At 29.7% G+C, this 18,764-nt stretch overlaps 1 protein-coding gene across 1 annotated transcript in view; it reads left to right on the top strand.

Annotated features, from left to right (window-relative positions):
• The window catches only part of LOC111635483 (vacuolar protein-sorting-associated protein 36-like), a 73,308-nt gene that overhangs the window by 27,325 nt on the left and 27,219 nt on the right, over positions 1–18,764 (top strand). The window contains exons 8-10 of the mRNA XM_023380450.1: positions 1,392–1,457; positions 2,931–2,995; positions 11,503–11,587. Of these exons, the coding sequence (XP_023236218.1) occupies positions 1,392–1,457; positions 2,931–2,995; positions 11,503–11,587 (216 nt within the window). The remainder of the gene's footprint in view (positions 1–1,391; positions 1,458–2,930; positions 2,996–11,502; positions 11,588–18,764) is intronic.

Raw genomic sequence — 18,764 nt, 5'->3', positions numbered from 1 at the left:
TAATTAATTTTTTTATTTACTTCTTCTTCAATATCAAACTGAATGTCCTTATTTATATTATTTATAAAGTTATGGATAGTTTCTTTATTAGTTAAATTACTATTATATATGATCAAATAGTCATCCACATATCTCATTATTAATTTTATGCCATGTATTTCACTTATTTTTTTATCAATATCAATCATAACTAATTCAGCTAATTGCTGTGAGATACGTCTACCAAAGTGTGTTTTTTTGGATTACAGAGACAGATTTACATTCTATATTTTTTATTTTATAAATAGTTTTATATTTAAATAATATAAAAAATTTAATTATTTATAACTTTATTCCTTTTATCATAAAGCTGTATTAGAATAAAATTGTTATTGTGCATAAATAGTTTCTTGGAAATATATACATACTTTTGAATGGTAATTATGGAAAATGGTTTAATTATTTTAATAATTATGTATTAAATATTTATAAATTATTACATTTTCTTGATTCTTATGTGCCATCAAATCAAACATGCACCCATTTTTCAAGATATCAAAACCTTAATAAAGGTAGATTGCAACTGTAATGCATGTGCTATATTATCAAACACACAGTTCTCTGAAGTTGTTATTTTTAAACAGTAATAAATGAATTTTTGAAAACGTTTATTGTGATGTTTACAATGCTTCACAAAGTTCACATTTCTGAATGTATTTATTTATGACTGTCTCCATTATCAAGTACAGAAGATCTGCTGACTAACATAAAACCATAGACAAAATTACCTACAGTCAATGTTTTAAGAGATTTTACATTGATATACCCTAGCATAAAATTTTCCAGATAAACAGTATCACACTGAAATATCTGCATATATGCTCTCCAGAATAGGCAATTACTCTCTGCTTAAACTTCATAGGAGACACATCTGTTGGACATTATTCACTTAGCTTGCTATAATTCAAAAGATACCAAATCATAATTATACTATTTGAGTTTCAAAACCAAAATAAAAACTGAATTAGGAAGTGGAACATGTATCACATCTATACTGATGATGTAATACATGCAAATTTCCAAGCAGAGTGAGGATTAAATGATGTGAATGAGGCTATATTAACTTTGTGTTGATTCTAAGGTATATTCTAATTTTAGAGACAGTAAAAGTCCAAAAAAGTGTGCATTAGAATCAAGAAAACGGGGTATATATCATTTGTTTATAAATGATTAAGGAATTGTAGTATTCTTTTAAATAGAATACTAATTTGGTTTTACTTTAATTAATATTTAAACTAATAATTTGTAATTAGCCAAATGTTATTAATATTTCATAAACTGTTATAAAATATTTTATTAAAAATGATAAATATGTCTTAGAAAAAAATCAATCAACTTCTTTTTATTTATAGGATGCTGGAGGAATTTTGTCATTAACAGATGTTTATTGTAGAATAAATAGAGCCAGGGGACTAGAGGTAAATAAAAATTATGTAATGTGAAATATAATTAAATCATTTTAAAATAATTTTTTAAGTTTTTAGAGTGCTCAAAAGCAAGAAATGTACAGAAAATGTATTACTGTGTTTTTTGATTAATTAGTACCGTGGTTCTTAACCTGTGGTCTGTGGACCACTGGTAGTCCCTGAAAGCACTCGAATTGGTCTGCAAAGTTATCCCAAAATTATTAAATAAATGACGATGAGTTGATGACAATGTGCAGTACATCAAGATTAGAGCAGATAGTGGACTGGGCTGGGGTATTGTGTGCAGTCAGAAAATATGAAATTGGAAGGCACTAGCAATAAATTTGCATTCGAAGGTAAAATCAGTATGTTTATCGCTAAAATCGACCTATGGATTAGCAAAATTGAAAGAGAGAATTTTTCTGCGTTTGATACATTGAACCCAATTATTGATTGACAGTGTGCTGAGATTAAAGGACAAATACAAAAGAACATTACATTACATTCCATTTGCAAAGCTTGAAAAATGAATTCAATTGCTATTTTCCTGACTGCAAGGACAAAGGTATTTGGAAATTGATTTGCAATCCTTTCATAGTCAACATTTCTGAGGTGCCGGATGAAATACAAAAAGAGTTAATTGAAATGCAACATGATAGTAACTGCAAGGATACATTCGAGACAAGAATTAATCTTAAAGATTTTTGGAGCCAAAAAGCTATTGCTTTCCCTAAAATTCGAGAAATTGCTTTACAGTACCTAACTTTATTTTCAACATATTTATGCGAGCAAGGATTCTCAGTACTTTTGATAATTAAAAATAAACATCAAAATTGGTTGGATGCCAGTGCTGACATGCATTTGCTTTGAGTAGCACTGAACCAAGAATTCAGCAGTTGGTAAACAGTAAGCAGTCACAAAAATCGCACTAAAATAATATAATTAATGTAACACTTTCGTAAATAATATAATACTCTTGGTTCCGAATAATTTTCTACATGTTTAATTTATAGAACAACCTTATAAGAACCTATATTACTTCCAAACAGCTCGTGGTCCATGGCAAGACAAAAATTTTGATAAATGGTCCCTCATCATTAAAAGGTTAAGAACCACTGAATTAGTATATTCTTCAATTATATTCATGTTTTAAAATATATTTTAATACAATTTTTAACTTCTATCAAGTTCAGACTTAAATATTATGTAATTATGCCAAGTTATCATTACTGTTATAAAAAATCATATGAGATATATATGTATATAGAAGTGAAATCATTAAATAATCATAATCAGAAATGAAATGGAATTTTTAATTAATTGATTGAAACACAAAACTGAAATTGTACTTAATATAATTTTGTTTTTAAACCTAATATTAAAAAATGTCTGTAATTACATCAATTAAAATTGCTTTTAAAAATATTGTTCATAATTGGCATGCTACATATTTCAAATTAATTCAAAAATTTATATATTCTATAGCTCATATCACCTGAAGATTTAGTAAATGCCTGTAATATGTTAGAAACTCTAAATTTGCCAATAAAGTAAGTATTTTTGTGATCAATACTATTTAATTTACTTTTGAGAATTTATATTCATAGGCTTTTAATTTGTCAACTTATATTCATTTTTGTGTTTACTTCAATAAAGCAGTTAAACTTAAGAATTTTATAAGAAATATATTTAATTTCTGTAATTAATATCTGAAAAGAATTACTCATATAATTACTGTAAAATATCTGGTGATTCTCAGACAACTATCAGAACTGAATTTAAATATCAATATAATTTTAGTTATTATATATCAAAAGAAAGTAAAGCTGGATGTATTTCTAAACTTTACACAATTAAATTTTCATTTATATAACAACTTTAAACTATTCATACTTTTATAAGAGTTTATGGTATTAAATTCAGTTATATTTGAACATTTAATTTCTTAATTATATTGTGAAATCTCCAATAGTTAAAGAATAATAAACAATTATAATTGGTTTAGTAATTAATTTGTTTTATTGGGCTGCAATATGAAAAAATTGTAGACCTATAAATTCCACTGTCTGTCTTTCCTTAATCTTGAGAATTGATTTAGATAGATGAAAGATGAGACCAGATGTGGAAACCTTAGGGCAGGAGGTCCTGATTAACTGTATATGAACTTCCAATGCAAACCAGAAGTCATGTTATCTCAGTTAAAAAAATTTTTCCCTGAAAGGAGTTAGATCAGTGTTCTGCAACCGGTGTGCCGTCACAAGTTGAAAGGTGTGACGTGAACTTTTATATATTCTATTAATTTCAAGTTTTATTTATATATTTTTATCACAGTCATTGTGTTTCTTATGCTTGTATTTCATTCACCGATGAAATAAGATGATGTTAAAGCAATAAACACATATGTTGTTTCAGTACTCACTTGTTCTTTTGGAGTTATACATTGGACTCACACAGATCTTGAGCAACTCCAAATGAAAACAAGAACACTTACTAAGCATAAACAACATTGGACTCACACAGATCTTGAGCAACTCCAAATGAAAACAAGAACAACACTTACTCAGTATAAACATCATCATCTTGAATCTGCCATAGAAAGATTAACACTTCCATGTAAAGATGGCGGACATGGCCTGATCAACATAGTCAACCTCCACTTCAAACAAATACAGACATTGTGAGAGTTTTTCTACAAAAAACAAGAAGTATCATAGTTACATAAAGCAGTAACTCTAGCAGACTCAAATAATAACCATTACATTTACATTCACAATGTATGGACACAACACAACATATAAATAGCATAGTCACTGTTAAGCAATCATGGGTACGAAAGGCACTCCATGACAGACATCTCTGTGACCTGGCCCAGGATTTTGTTGGCAAAACTGTGTCAAACAGCAGGTTAGCTTGAGGATGCCTCTTTGGGGAGACGGAAGATTCATGATTACCATACAGGATCAGGTCATAAATACTAAAAACTACAGAAAACACATAAAGATACAACACTCACAAACAACACATGCAGAAAATGTCACATCATGCCAGAAACTATGCAGTACATCACTTCTGGTTGCAAGCTGTTGGCACAGACAGATTACTTACACAGACACAATCAAGTAGCAAATATAATACACCAAGAGCTTGCAAAGAAACACGACTTGGTAGACATTCATGAACCATACTACAAGTATATTCCACAGACAGTATTGGAAAATAACACGCACTAAATGTACTACGACAGAGCCATAATCACAGATAAAACAATTTACCACAACAGACCAGACATCACACTCATTGACAAACACAATAAAATCACATAAGTTATAGACATAGCTGTTCCAAACACTCACAATATACAAAACACATGCACTGAAAAAATCAGCAAGTACACAGAACTCTCCCAGGAAATAAGGCATCTGTGGAGGATGGATAGGGTGCTTATTGTACCTGTCATTCTCTCCTCTACAGATGTTATACCACACATGCTACACAAAAGCCTGGGAACATTAAAATTGAATAGAAACACATACGTTACACTACAGTATATTGAATACCTGTCATATTGTTAGGAAATTCCTGAAAACAGATAAACACTGACACACTTATTTAATTTTTGTCTTGTTTTGCAGTTACTATGCCTTGACTCTGGTCTGGCATAGTACATTGGTGTCAACCGAGTGTAACTCACAAAACTCAATAATAATAATAGGTTTATGGCATTACAAAATTCTATTAATACAGTAGAGCGTCGATTATCCGAAAGTCAATTATCTGAAAGAATTCCAGTTGGCAAATTTAAATTTTCGCCAGTGCTGTGACACTGCAAGTTTTGGCTATGTCTTGGGCTACTCAAATATTTTACGTTTTTGATACTAAATTAACTTCTGAAGTATAATTTTTATTGTTTTTATATTTTTCAATATATTTATTTTGTTTGTACAAAATAAAAAAATAATTTTTTACGATACAATAGTCTTTGTTAGGCTTAACATTGACGAAAATTCAACGCGAAACGACACACAACGGAGAAAACTTTCAACATGGGATAAATTAATATATTTTTTCGTACATAATCGGTTATCCGAAATATCGATTTTCCGAACAACCCCATTCCCAATTGATTCGGATAATTGATGCTCTACTGTAGTATCATATCATACATTTTTGAGGGGAATAACATTTTGATGTGCCGTGTTGAGTCATGTCGAGTCATATGTGTACTGCGAGTAGAAGAAGGTTGTGGAACATTGAGATAGATGACCAGCATGACTCTATTGTTAAAGGAAAAGTATGATGTACAGGGGCAAGCTACTAATTTGAGTCAACGAGTATATATTTTAAGTTAAATAAATTAAAAATTATACCCTGGCATTGTGATAATATCACCATAAATAATTTCTCATTTATTATAAAAATTAATATTGTATTTATCTACAATAATTTTGAGGTTCATCAAAATTATATTTTTTTTATCTATACAAAATTAAGAAATTCATAAGTGCATAGCATTTCTTTTTTCATAAATAATTTTCAGTAGTTTTTACATTTTAATTATATCTTTTCTTAGTTTTCATTGTTTCTTTGTCACTTTGTGATGAGGAAACATCTCTCTTAAAATCTCTCCTACAAACAGTTTTAAAAGATTCAGTATGTAATAAAATAAAAGATATTTATGTTTGATAATTAAAAACTTTTAGATTGATTTTATGAAATGTAGGATCTAGAGTTGTAGCAAGTCTCTAGTTTTTCATTTTGAGAATGTTTAAAAAATTCCTCAGAAAGAAGAATTAGGAGTTCCTGAAAGAGAATCCTTTCCTAATTCTTCTGATGAATTCTTATCTATATATATAAAAATGAATGTATGTTTGTGTGTGTGTGTGTGTGTGTGTCTGTCTGTCCTTCATGCATTACCACATTGTTTATCCGATTGCCATGAAACTTTGGAAAGTTTTTTAATTTTTTAATACACTCCCGCAAAGTACATTTATCCTACGATAGATGGCGCGCGTTTACACGAGCATTCGCGCACAGTGTGTTCGATCGATTTCAAATTATGAAGACCATTTCCCCCCTTCAAAAAATATCTGTATATATGCATTTGTAAACTGTTATTTACGATATTTATAATAATTTTTTTTAATCACTTTGATTGTTGCTGCTTCCCTCGTGTTACATAATTTTTTTTTAACCGAAAGCAGCACAACATACTGTCCAACAGGTTTTGTCGACACAGAAGATTCGGATCATTCAGTCAATCTGGGACAATGGCGTGATGAGCAAAAACACTTACATAAATGTGGTTGGCAAAAATCTAACACATATAGTTGTNTTATTCGTGTACACACCAGAGGGAAAAACAAAAAATATCGTGTATCCACAAACACTCCAATAAATAAATAGAATTGAAACGACACTTTGAAATGTTTTCCCGATGAAAATGAATAATAATAATAAGTTTCAATAAAAATAATAAAATGTAAATTGAATTTTATCATAACGAGTTTGCTTGAATTTCGTTTCTTCTGAGATTGCAGCAATGCGCGATGGGTAAGCTAGTATTTAATAATTTTTGGTTAAAAATTATATTAGTTCTATAATTTATTTTGTAAAATTATATTTTTCATTGACATTTATCAAATGTCTTAGGCTATTTTTATACTGTATTATACATTAAAATGTATTTCATCATTATTTTTATTTAAAGCCATGACAATATTATATTATGTAGTCATTTTAGTTTAAAAGTGACATTTAGTTTTAACACCATATTATTATAATATGCAGATAAGTTATTTTAATAGTCAATACATTATATGATGATTAATTCTCAAAACTGAAAAAAATATTAAGTTTATAATGTGCTTACAATCAATCCTTGAATACATTTCTATTAAGAGAAAAATATCTTTGAACTGATGCTCATTGGAGGCTGTCCCTAAATTACATCCACACTGGAAAGGGGAAGAGGTTACAATCATTTGGAAAAGGGAAGGGGTTGAGCTTCAGTGGACAACCATTTATTTCATTTAAATTTTATACAGTTTGTTTAAAATTTTTTGTATAATTCGTTTCAACGTATGGTATGTATCATTCGTAAGGTGATAAAGGTTTTAAGGGGATTGAATTTTATTAGATGTCTGAAGAGAAAGAGGAGGTTATGAAAACTTGGACAAACTGGGATAAGAGAGGGAGTAAAATTTACAAGAAAAATGCAGACATAATTTAAGGACATCCTCTTACTGTAGTTTCAATCAATGATGAGCAGTCTTTTCTAGATGCATGCCACAAGTGTACTTTGTAGGCTTCTGATGAGTCACATGCATTATTTTAAATGGAGTTAGAGGTTTAATTTTAAGTCTGCTGAGTACCAACATATTTGTTGTGTTAATAATATGCAAACTAGTAATATATAGTTTATTTTCATCTTTTTACTGGTCAAGTTTAGTTTGAATGTTCTTCATAACAAATATCAGTATAATTAAGGTTCTATAATAGCATGAGACAGAAAACAGGAAAATAAAATTACATTGACAAATTCCCTGGAGTGCATATTAGGACCTCAAGGACCATATGCCATCTATGGACTGCATGTTGCTTGTGACTGGTTTAAATTGTATTTTATGAGGTCTGTTCAAAAAGTATCGGACTTTTATTTTTTCTGCGTAAACCAATGATTCATGGGAGGCCTCTTTTGGTGGAGTTGTGGAGGGGACATTCATGCACAGCCCTGAATTTTTTCCCGCCTGCAGGAAGCGTCAGTTGTTGGCAGTCAGCCTATGAGTGAGGACATGTAGCGAGCTCTCATCGGATTCCACTAAGTTGGAAAATGACTGAACAATGTGAGCAGCGATATTACATCAAATTTTGCCAAAAACCTTGGTGATACCCGAGCGTAAACCATTCGCAAGATTCAGCAGGCTTTCGGGGACGATCCTTGAGGCCAAAAAAAAGCGTGGCAGGTCCGCAGCAATATCAAGGTCGTGTTGACAGTTTTTTCAACTTTCGTGGGGTGGTGTATCGTGAGTACACACCACAAGGCCAAACCATCGCAAAGGAGTACTACCAGGAGGTCCTTCATCGTCTTTCCAATGCTGGGCAATGCAAACGACCGGATCTGTTGTCAATCAAAACTTGCCAGCTCCATCGTGATAATGCATCCGCCCATTCTGCGCATCTGATTCGGGCTTTCGTCGCCAAACACAACAATCCTGTGGTTTGTCACACACTGTACTCTCCCCACATGGCTCTGTGTGACTTTTGGCTATTTCCCAAGCTGAAGATGCCGCTAAAAGGAACCCGATTTTAGTCGAGAGAAGACATCGTGTGGAATTCGACGGACCGGCTGATGGCCATTCCAAAAGATGCGTTCCAGCAGTGTTTCCAGCAATGGCAGGAACGCTGGGAGAAGTGTATACACTACCAAGGAGACTGTAGTTTGAAGGAGATTAGGGTTTTGTACTTCAAAATCAATAAATGTATTTTTGCCGACCAAAGGTCTGATACTTTTTGAACAGACCTCGTATTCTTGTCTTCATTAATTAATTAAGATTTTTAAGTAGAATAATTAAATATATTATTATTAAGTATATTAACAAGTTCAAATAATTTTATTTAGATTAAATCTAATATATTTATCAAAATCATACTCTGAAAAAAGTTTATTTTAAAATATATGTATGATTTATAACAGTTTATTTTTTACAAGTTAAGCAATTTTGATTAAAATCATCTAAATGCAAATACCCAGTCGACCTCCCCTATAACACTGTTGATTTTTCCGTTTTATATGAATTCCACATTGTATGAGTCACTTAGATTTTACAAATATGTGAGCTGTTCACAGCCCGGCACACGTATTTGTAAAATCTAAGTGACTCATACAACATGGAATTCATATAAAACTAAAAAATCAACAGTGTTATAGGGGGGTCGACTGTAAAGTTATAAATATATTATTGGAGTGTATTTTAGCTTCAATGTGCAATGCTTCTGAATGAAGTTATCTATTTTCAGTTATTTATTTTCAAATCACTGTTTTAATTTTCAATTGATACTTTACTTTAAAACTGAAATATTATAGACTTATGAATTGTTGTATTTATTTACAACATATTTTTGTAGACTGCTAAATTAATTTATTATTAGATGTATTCATATTGCTTTTGGACTATTGAAGTTTCTTCACACACCAATAAAATGTTTTTGTAATTTAAATTATATTGAGAAATAAATGTAAGTGTTTAATATTAAATTGCTAATTTGAAAAGAGACCTTCATATAATGAATAGATTATAGTAGGGATAGAACATTCTGCAAGAGCTGTAAATTTTAGCAATTAGAAATAATTTTCAATTTTTTAAAATTATTTCTTTATTAAAATTGAAAATTATTTGATGCTGTAAGCTTTAATGGAAGAAATAAATAAATAAAAATATGAAAGGAAAGTAGCTGTTTGAGTGCTTTTGAGTAATTTTTGGTTCATTTTTTCTTTAATGAAAATAATTTTCCGTTTTATTTCATAATCTTCAATAGAAAAGTAATTTAATAATATACTAAGAGAAGTGATATTCATTGCCAAAAGACATAACAGAATCAGATGATTAATTTATTACAGAATAGCTGTAAGCTTTAATGGAAGAAATAAATAAATAAAAATATGAAAGGAAAGTAGCTGTTTGAGTGCTTTTGAGTAATTTTTGGTTCATTTTTTCTTTAATGAAAATAATTTTCCGTTTTATTTCATAATCTTCAATAGAAAAGTAATTTAATAATATACTAAGAGAAGTGATATTCATTGCCAAAAGACATAACAGAATCAGATGATTAATTTATTACAGAATAGTTGTAAATTACATTATCAAATTTTTAAAATGAAATTGGCAAGTTCTTTCTAGTTTTGAACACTATAAATCTGAATTGTTAATTTCCAAAAATTTAGTCCAAAACTATCAGCTAAAACTGAGTTTTCACGTATGAGTGATTTTTCTACGTGATTTAAATACTTTCTTCACTGTGCATACATGCTCTTAAAAATGAGCATCTAAGTTGCTCAGTTATGTGTGAATTAGACACTTGAGCTGCATAAACTTTTTCATTATGCAAATTAGATGCATCCAATCAGCAATGAATAAGATGGTTTGATGTCATTTTCTACAAAATAACTCAATGGATGAATGCATCAGCTGAAAAATTAATAGAAGTTTGCAATTTTTTCAGAAATATTTGATAAAAGATGAAAAAATAACAAAAAATGATAAAAATAATAAATTTATGTGTGTTTTTATCTTTTTCTACAAAGAATAAGAATGTTGCTAAGATGATTTCTTCATCATCATCATCATCATCATCATCATCATCATCATCATCATCATCCATCTTTTGATTTATTTTCCTTTCTTCCTGTCAGATAGCATATGAATGAAGTGCAAATCATGTAGTGAATATCAATTGCATGGAGTTCATGGTGTTATGTGTTGGCTTAGCACAGTGAAATTGCTCACGAAGATACCCAGCTGTCAAGTCTGGATGTGAATGTGATATGTTAGTGCTATGGAATGGAAAGTAAAGAGTACTGAATGTACAATTCAATAACAAATATAATTTTCTGAATATTTATTTAATAATAAGTGTTAAAACAAAGTAGATACTTATACCAAAATTTTCATTATTGTAAAATTTCCTTTGACAGTATATTTTAAGTAGTAACAATAACAATTATTTAAAATAAACCTGGACAATAAATTCATTTAAAATTTACAAGTAGAAGAAATCAAAGTCTTTGTTTGTGTACTTGACTCTGATCTGTAATAATATTTTTTGTGTTGTGAGAAGGACAAATGTGTAAACTTTCTGTTTCTTCTGTATGTAAAATAAAATTTGATATAATAATTCTTATAATAAATAATTACATAGATTTACACTGATATAAGTATGATGATGATATATTATAATTGCAGTATATTTAATATGAAAATTTTTATATTGGTGTCAACTTAAAACATCAAATTAATAATTCAGTGGTGTTTATTTACTATATTTATTTTCTTTTATTCAGATTGCATACCTTTGATAGTGGAGTTAAGGTACTGAAATCTGCTTCTATTGATGAACATTCTGATGCTGAAAAATTAAAAGAATTGGTTAGTTGTTTCATATTTAAAATTTGTTTATAACATTATAATTACTAAAATATAATGTCTGGCTATTATCACATTATCATAAATTACTATTACTATTATTATTATATTTGTTTGATTCTGAGCTGCATTTTTTAAAAAAAACTTTTTATCATACAGGTGTTAATTACCAATGACTGTCATCAGACCGACAAGTGCTTTCGACGCTAATTATTTTCGTCTTCTTCAGGCCATTAAAACGGTTAAATTCCTTTTTTTGATTACAAATAACTGACCATTCCAAGCGTATTACCGTTTTGGAATGGAAGCAACAGTAGAACATAAAATAATTTTCAAACAAAAACACGCGCGGTTGTAATGCGCATGTGCTGTGCACCTCCAAATTGCGGAGCTAGATATGTTGGTTTAGAGAATTATACAAACTGATCCACAAAGGGGGCAAATCAAGTGTGGGGGTGTTGCAGGGATTTAGTATGTTGGTAAGGAGGGCCTCCCAAATGTATATAATATTTCTGTTATTGCACTGTCTTATTATGCCCACCTCGTCCCACAACGGGGTATGTTGGTGTTGTAATACCATTTTAGCGAGCTCAGTTTCATTCTTGCCTTTCCTGATAGAATACTGATGTTCCGTAATACGACACGACAACATTCTTGTTGTCGCGCCAATATAATGAGTGCGACCACCCGACATGTTTTCTAATGGGATAGAATAAATCCCCGATCTTTCCAGAATGGAAGTAGGATCTCTGTTATTGGACAGCAATCTCCTTTTAACGGCCCGAAGAAGACGAAAATAATTAGCGTCGGAAGCGCTTGTCGGTCTGATGACAGTCATTGGTAATTAATGCCTGTATGATAAAAAAGTTTTTTCTATTAAATAGTTGGCGTGCTGTCTAATTTTGTATTATTGATAGCTGCATTTTTTTTTACCATTTTAATGTCCTTGAAAATTGGGTGTTGCTTACATTTGAGGTAGCTAAATTTTACCTGAAAAGACAATTTTTTTAAGTACCATAAATTTATTCTGTACCATGTGTACTATCACCTGATATAATTTAATCATCAAACCAGTAGTTATTAGTTAGGATTCTGTTTTGGAAACAATCCATCAGTCTTCCATAAGATAATATTTGATCACTTATTCTGTAGTATTTTTGACCTTTTGAGGTGTTTTAACTCTCAAAAATAAATTGAAACAAAAGAATTGTGAATTGATGATAATTCTGGATAGAATGACAAGCCAACTTCAGTTGCTCGATGTTTGCATCAATAAGCCTTTTAAGCACTATATAAGAAAAGAATATGAAAATTGTTTACTTTTGCAAAACTGCACTTAACCACTTCTGGGAAAATAAAGAAGATGAGTGCTTCAAAAATTGCAGAATGGGTATCTGTTGCCTAGAAAAAGTTCCTAGTGAAATAATAATTCATCCCTTTAAAATATGCTGCATTATAAATGCAATGGGTGGCACAGAAGATGACTTAGTTTTGGAAAATGATGATGCCAACACAGTTCCAAAATCAGCTGTGTTAGTGCAACTGATGAATTATTTTCACAATGTGATAGTGAGAGCAATTAAGATTTACTTTAAATTATGTATTTAAGATTATTTAACAAATTAATTCTTCACCATTTCTTACTTCTCATTTTTTGAACTTTGTAAATAAATCTTACTACTGGAATTTTTTATTTTTTATGAAAATTGAGAAATTGAGGTGTGGTTTAGAATTGAACGGTATTTTATAAACTTATTTTAATTATGATTATTGCCTAGTGTTGTTTACAACAAGAATAAACATTTTCTAATTTAAATAATAATTTAAAGTTTTTAAGATTAGTTAGTTATTCTCTATGTTGAAAGTATCTGTTTTTAATAATAGAAAGATGATGTGCATAAATTTTTAATGTGTTATTCATTGTTTTGCATATTTAAACATACAATAGCCTAAAGCAACTATAAACATAAACCAAATAATACAGGTTCTTTTTTGAGTAAAATTTTTCAATTAATTAATATAATTTACTCTAGAGGTAGTCAATGCTATTGTTTTGTATCATATTTAAAAATTAGATTACAAAATTGAATGGGTAGAAGTATAGTAGTGACATAAAGAATTAAAAATGTCTTCTTTTAGTTCTTTATGTTCTTTTCACACTTTGGGAACACACAGTTCTTACAGCAGAGTTGACCTTCCTTTATAGGCTACTTTCCCTGCCTCAACATGCAAAAATGGTTAAAATATTCTCAGGTTTTCAGCACAATCATAAAATTAATTTACAATCAAACATTAATTAAAAATGATTATTTTTAATTAATGTTTAATTGTATTAACAATTAAATTAATCAAATTAATAAATTGAAATATTTGGAAGGAAAAGCCTGAAGAAGGAATTGAATCATACATTAGTGCTCTTTAGTTACTATCTGTTTAATATGATTTTCAAATTCTATTTAATTTCTTTCCCTAATATTTATAATATATATGCAATTAATAAACTTACAATTAAATCAATAAATATGATCAATTAAAAAGAAACTGACTTTAAGAAGGGTGTACATAATATGGTTAAAAAACTGAAAAAAATAATTTTTTTTTATTATTAAGTATTCAAATTGTATATTAATTCTTTACAGATCAATGATGAATATAGCTGTGAAATTCTTTTTTTAATTTGCTACATATAATTATTTTTTGTTTGAAACATTTTTTCTAATATCCACTGAATAATTCAAACAGATAATTCACTTCATTTGTTAGTAGAATTATTTTTTAATACTGCTTCTTATGACTGATTTTTTTGTGAATCACTGCCATATTAGTATTACATTATGCTGCTCACAAATTGTTTAAATTGATGTCCTTATCTAATAAGAGAGATTTTGCATTTCAGATCACTAATGGCTTTGACAATACTGAGCGCACAAATTATGCTATATCTGCACTGCACATCAAAATTTAGATTTCTGGATAGTACTTATATTTTTAAATGTGTGTCATTGGTATTATATTATACATGGACATCTGTAGAGGGGGCAAATGGAGAAAATACTCCCTGGGATTGTGTAAAAAATGTACAAATTATAATCATAAAAATGATTGAGATATGTAACATTACACCTTGACATGGAATGCTTTTATATTAATGTAATACTGTANATCTTAATTATGAAAATATACTAGCATGTTTTTTAATTTTTGGATCCTAACCCTCCTTTTCGTATTAGTTCTTTGTTTCGTATAACACGGATTCGCATAACACGGCAATTTTTTGGAACGTAACTACCATGTTATACGGGGGTTACCTGTATATGTATTTAATTGGATAGGTATTTAATCTGGAGTAAAATGATTGTCCAAAATAATTACAGTATAAAAAATGATGGAGTCAGAATTTTTTCCTTATTCTTCTTACATAAATGTAAAATACATGAAAAAATATTTTTCTTTCATTTCTGACTTTTTGGATATTATATAACTTCAAATCTTAAAACATTAAACCAATAAAATGACTAAAAACTTAAAGTTAAAAAGGTATAAAAAGAAATCCGNCTGTATCTTATAATCTACTTGTAAAAAAAAAAACAAAAAATTTAAATAATTAAATAAAAATGTATTGATGTAATTATTTGTTTCCAAGTTTTGTCCCACTGAAAAATTTTCTGTGGCCATCCATGGTATTATACATAAAAACTGTATTTCATATTTACACTTTAAGCTGTATAAATGCACACCTAATATTTTATATTACTAGTAGTAATATTTTTAATGAAATCACTATGAAATTTTAGATCATATGTATAAAAATATTAAGTTTAAATGTACTTTTGCAACATATTTGTAGCAAAAAATGAAACTAAGTAAATTAAACTGTATATTGTTTTATTTATAACAAATACACACATTTTTTATTACAGAGATAGAAAGTGTATTCTATTCTTTCTATAAATAAATAAATATATATATATATATATATACACACTCTTTCGATCTCTTTAATAAAAAAATGTGTGTGTATTTGTGTGTGTGTGTATATATATATAGAGATAGATAAATAAATACTGTAATTGTTAGTCCCAATGAACAATAATTCTTTGTTTGACCAGTGCACAAGCATTATAATAAAAACTTTTTTCAAGCTTTTATTTTCTATCTGTTTAATGAAAAAATGTGTGTGTATTTGCTTATTACTTTATATGTATTGTATTGTTTATTCCTTTATATATATAGTATTGAAAAATGTCACAAATAGCCAATCAAAATCAAAATTTCATCAATTGCAAGTAATCTATATTTTGCCAATCATTTATACTCCAGTAAGTGAAAAGTGCTGCCATTATTTGTCTTTGGCTTTGACATTTTAATTAATGATTTTGAGTACTTGCTGTACATGTTTGTTTTAATCTGCATATATTTTGATAGAAGTTATATATTTATTAAATACTTTCCTAATTACTTTCATGGTTATAGTTGTTTCAGATGAAAACACTTCCTATTCCAGATAATAATAATGGCAGTTATCTGGTTTTATTACAGTGTGGTTTTATTTTGCTTTCTAAATTTACTTTCTTAATTATTTAAAGTAGTTTTCTAATTAAAATTGCTACTTTCTATAAATTTTTGATCGAAAGTATCCATCTTAGGTTTAGCAATTAATGCAATTAATTTTAATTTTTTTGTTTTTTAAACATAGGAACTGTACATAAATTACTTAACACAGTTGTGGGTGGGTATGCAGGTAATCATTGTGATCCCTTACAACAGGAGTTATTTATAAAAGCATTATATAATGCTAGGATCTCAACCGTTAGTTAACAAAATGATTTATTTGTTTCCAAAGAGTTGCAAAGTGAACCCTACTGTTTGTCACTATTTGTCCATAATTAATAAAATGATATGATGTTCCATAGGCCATGCTATGTATTATTCTTTAGTGCAATTAAGAGGATTAATTGAGGATATGTTTTACATAATTTTGAGGGTTGGTATGTGCAACACATTTTAGAGCATATAGAAGGTGGGATGATAGTTGAAAAGTATAAAAATAGCATTTCATAGTTTATGGATGTATATTGATTCTTGTAGATTCCTAAGTTTAATTGTAACAAAAACAAATACAATCTACAGTACATTGAAACCTAACAGGAATTTAATTCAGACTATAACTTGTATATTAGCAATGTAATTGTGCTGCATGCCTGCTAGTGTAAGATGCCAACTTTTAGGGGCAATAAGTTAATTACGCATCAGGAAAAACCCAGGGATGGATCATACATGGGTGGTAGCAGCAGAGACAAAGATGACAAGTGTCTTACAAGATTCATTTATTTTAACATCAAAATTAACTTACATAATAGTAACACAAAATTTGATCTAGATCGTCTTGGTTGGGGAACACTGGATGTCGATGATCAAGTATGGGTTCATTGCCTGAAGATGCGTGCCCCAGGGCCTTGGTGGAGGAGAGTCGGTGGTGAGGCGTTGGCATACAAAGTGGACGACTAGTTGACTGTCCAACGAGCACTTTTTGGTGGGCAGAGAACTCTGTCGTCTTCTCTCGATTCGGGGGTTTTATATGATTTCCCCTCAAATTTTCCCTTTTTGATTGATTTTGTGTCCTTTTCCCTCACCCTGATTGTTCATTCTTCTATTTCCAAGCAAGACTGAAACCAATTCAGGTTGGATAAGTCCTGGGAAGTGCTGACAGGGTCTTGACATCTGCGCTCGTAATTTACACCGTTATAGTCTTTCTCAGACATTTGTCTTGACTGATTTGCCAGATGTTTTGCATCCGTTTACTCCTAAATGGTTTAGGGCTCACATGACCTAACAGGTGTCTTTTTGGTCATTAGGCCTCCCATTTTTTCCTTAATTGTTTACACCTCAACTCTTGTATACGAACACCATGACAAAGCCCTCACTCACCCAGTAGACATTCCCTCCATTATTTATCACTGCAATGTGTTTGTTTTAGAACAAGTGTTTTCCTTTTTGTCAAGTCTACTGCACTGACACATGTTCTTGATCCAATTTAACCTCCAAAGTTTCCTGACTTAAAAATTTTATAATTAATCGAAATTTCGACTTGAGTTTAGGAATCTCACACTAGTTATAAATAAAGAAATTTTATAGGTTCTTTATTTTCTATGTTTTATGTAATTTCCATTTTTGTTTTTTACAAATAAATATACAAGACACTCACTTAACGTGGGAAATGCGTTCTTAGACAACAAAGTGCTAAATGAAACAGTGTTAAATGGGGTCATTTTAACAGAATAAATAGGAAAAGGGGAACGTGCGACCAAAAATAAACAGATTTTACTTTAAGTTCATAATAATTTTAAGTGCATAATATATTAAATAAGACAAACATATGCACACAGAAATGTAAAGTTCATTTTTTGTGATGAAGGTCCTGGCTTTTCTGAAATTCTTGTTTTTTGTGATAAAATTGTGTAGTTTCATTTGTTGCTTTTTTCTTTTGTTAAGCAAATGTCAAAAGCAAGTGATTGCATCCAAAATGCTTCGTTTTGCTTTTGCACTCCTTTCAAAATCTGGATCATTCGCTACAATTTGATTAACAATTTCAGTTATCATTACCAAACTTTTACTAAGGAAATCTGTAGAGAAATTCTTTGGGTTCTTTGTTTTCAGAATATCTATTTTTCAGTTCTACATGGATTTCTTGTTCTGCCATTTTTGAAGGTTGTCATTGGTAAGGCTCTCACCAGAAACCTGCAGTAACTCCTCAATATCTGCTCATCTACATCATCTAGTCCTGCTGTTAGGTTGACAATTTAGTCAACTTAAGATACAGTGATAGACTCTTCTCATTGAGAATTCTTGGATATCTTCAGCTGTAACTTCTTCCACACTTTGTTCATGCATTTATTAGTTAATTCTTGCCAAGTGAAGTCGTTATTGCCTATGCATACATGCAAAATTGCACCAAACAAACATAGGCTTGATTTAAGGAAAGTACAGCACTACAACCAATTGCCACCTTTTGCTGATTGGTTCGTGTTTTGGAATAATTTTATTATATATAAATCAATGAAATGCTACGATAATTTTGATCAGAGTAAATTTTGAGCTTTTTGTAGGCTTCAAGCAGACTGCATTATATCGAATCAGTGCTAATTCAGGCAGCATTAAGTAGGATCTTACTGTACTAACA

The sequence above is a fragment of the Centruroides sculpturatus genome, unplaced genomic scaffold, assembly GCF_000671375.1.
Source record: "Centruroides sculpturatus isolate CEXI.00-Female unplaced genomic scaffold, Cexi_2.0 scaffold845, whole genome shotgun sequence".
NCBI lineage: Eukaryota > Metazoa > Arthropoda > Arachnida > Scorpiones > Buthidae > Centruroides > Centruroides sculpturatus.
The sequence above is the reverse complement of the archived record's forward strand: the minus strand, read 5'-3'. Positions and strand labels throughout refer to the sequence as shown.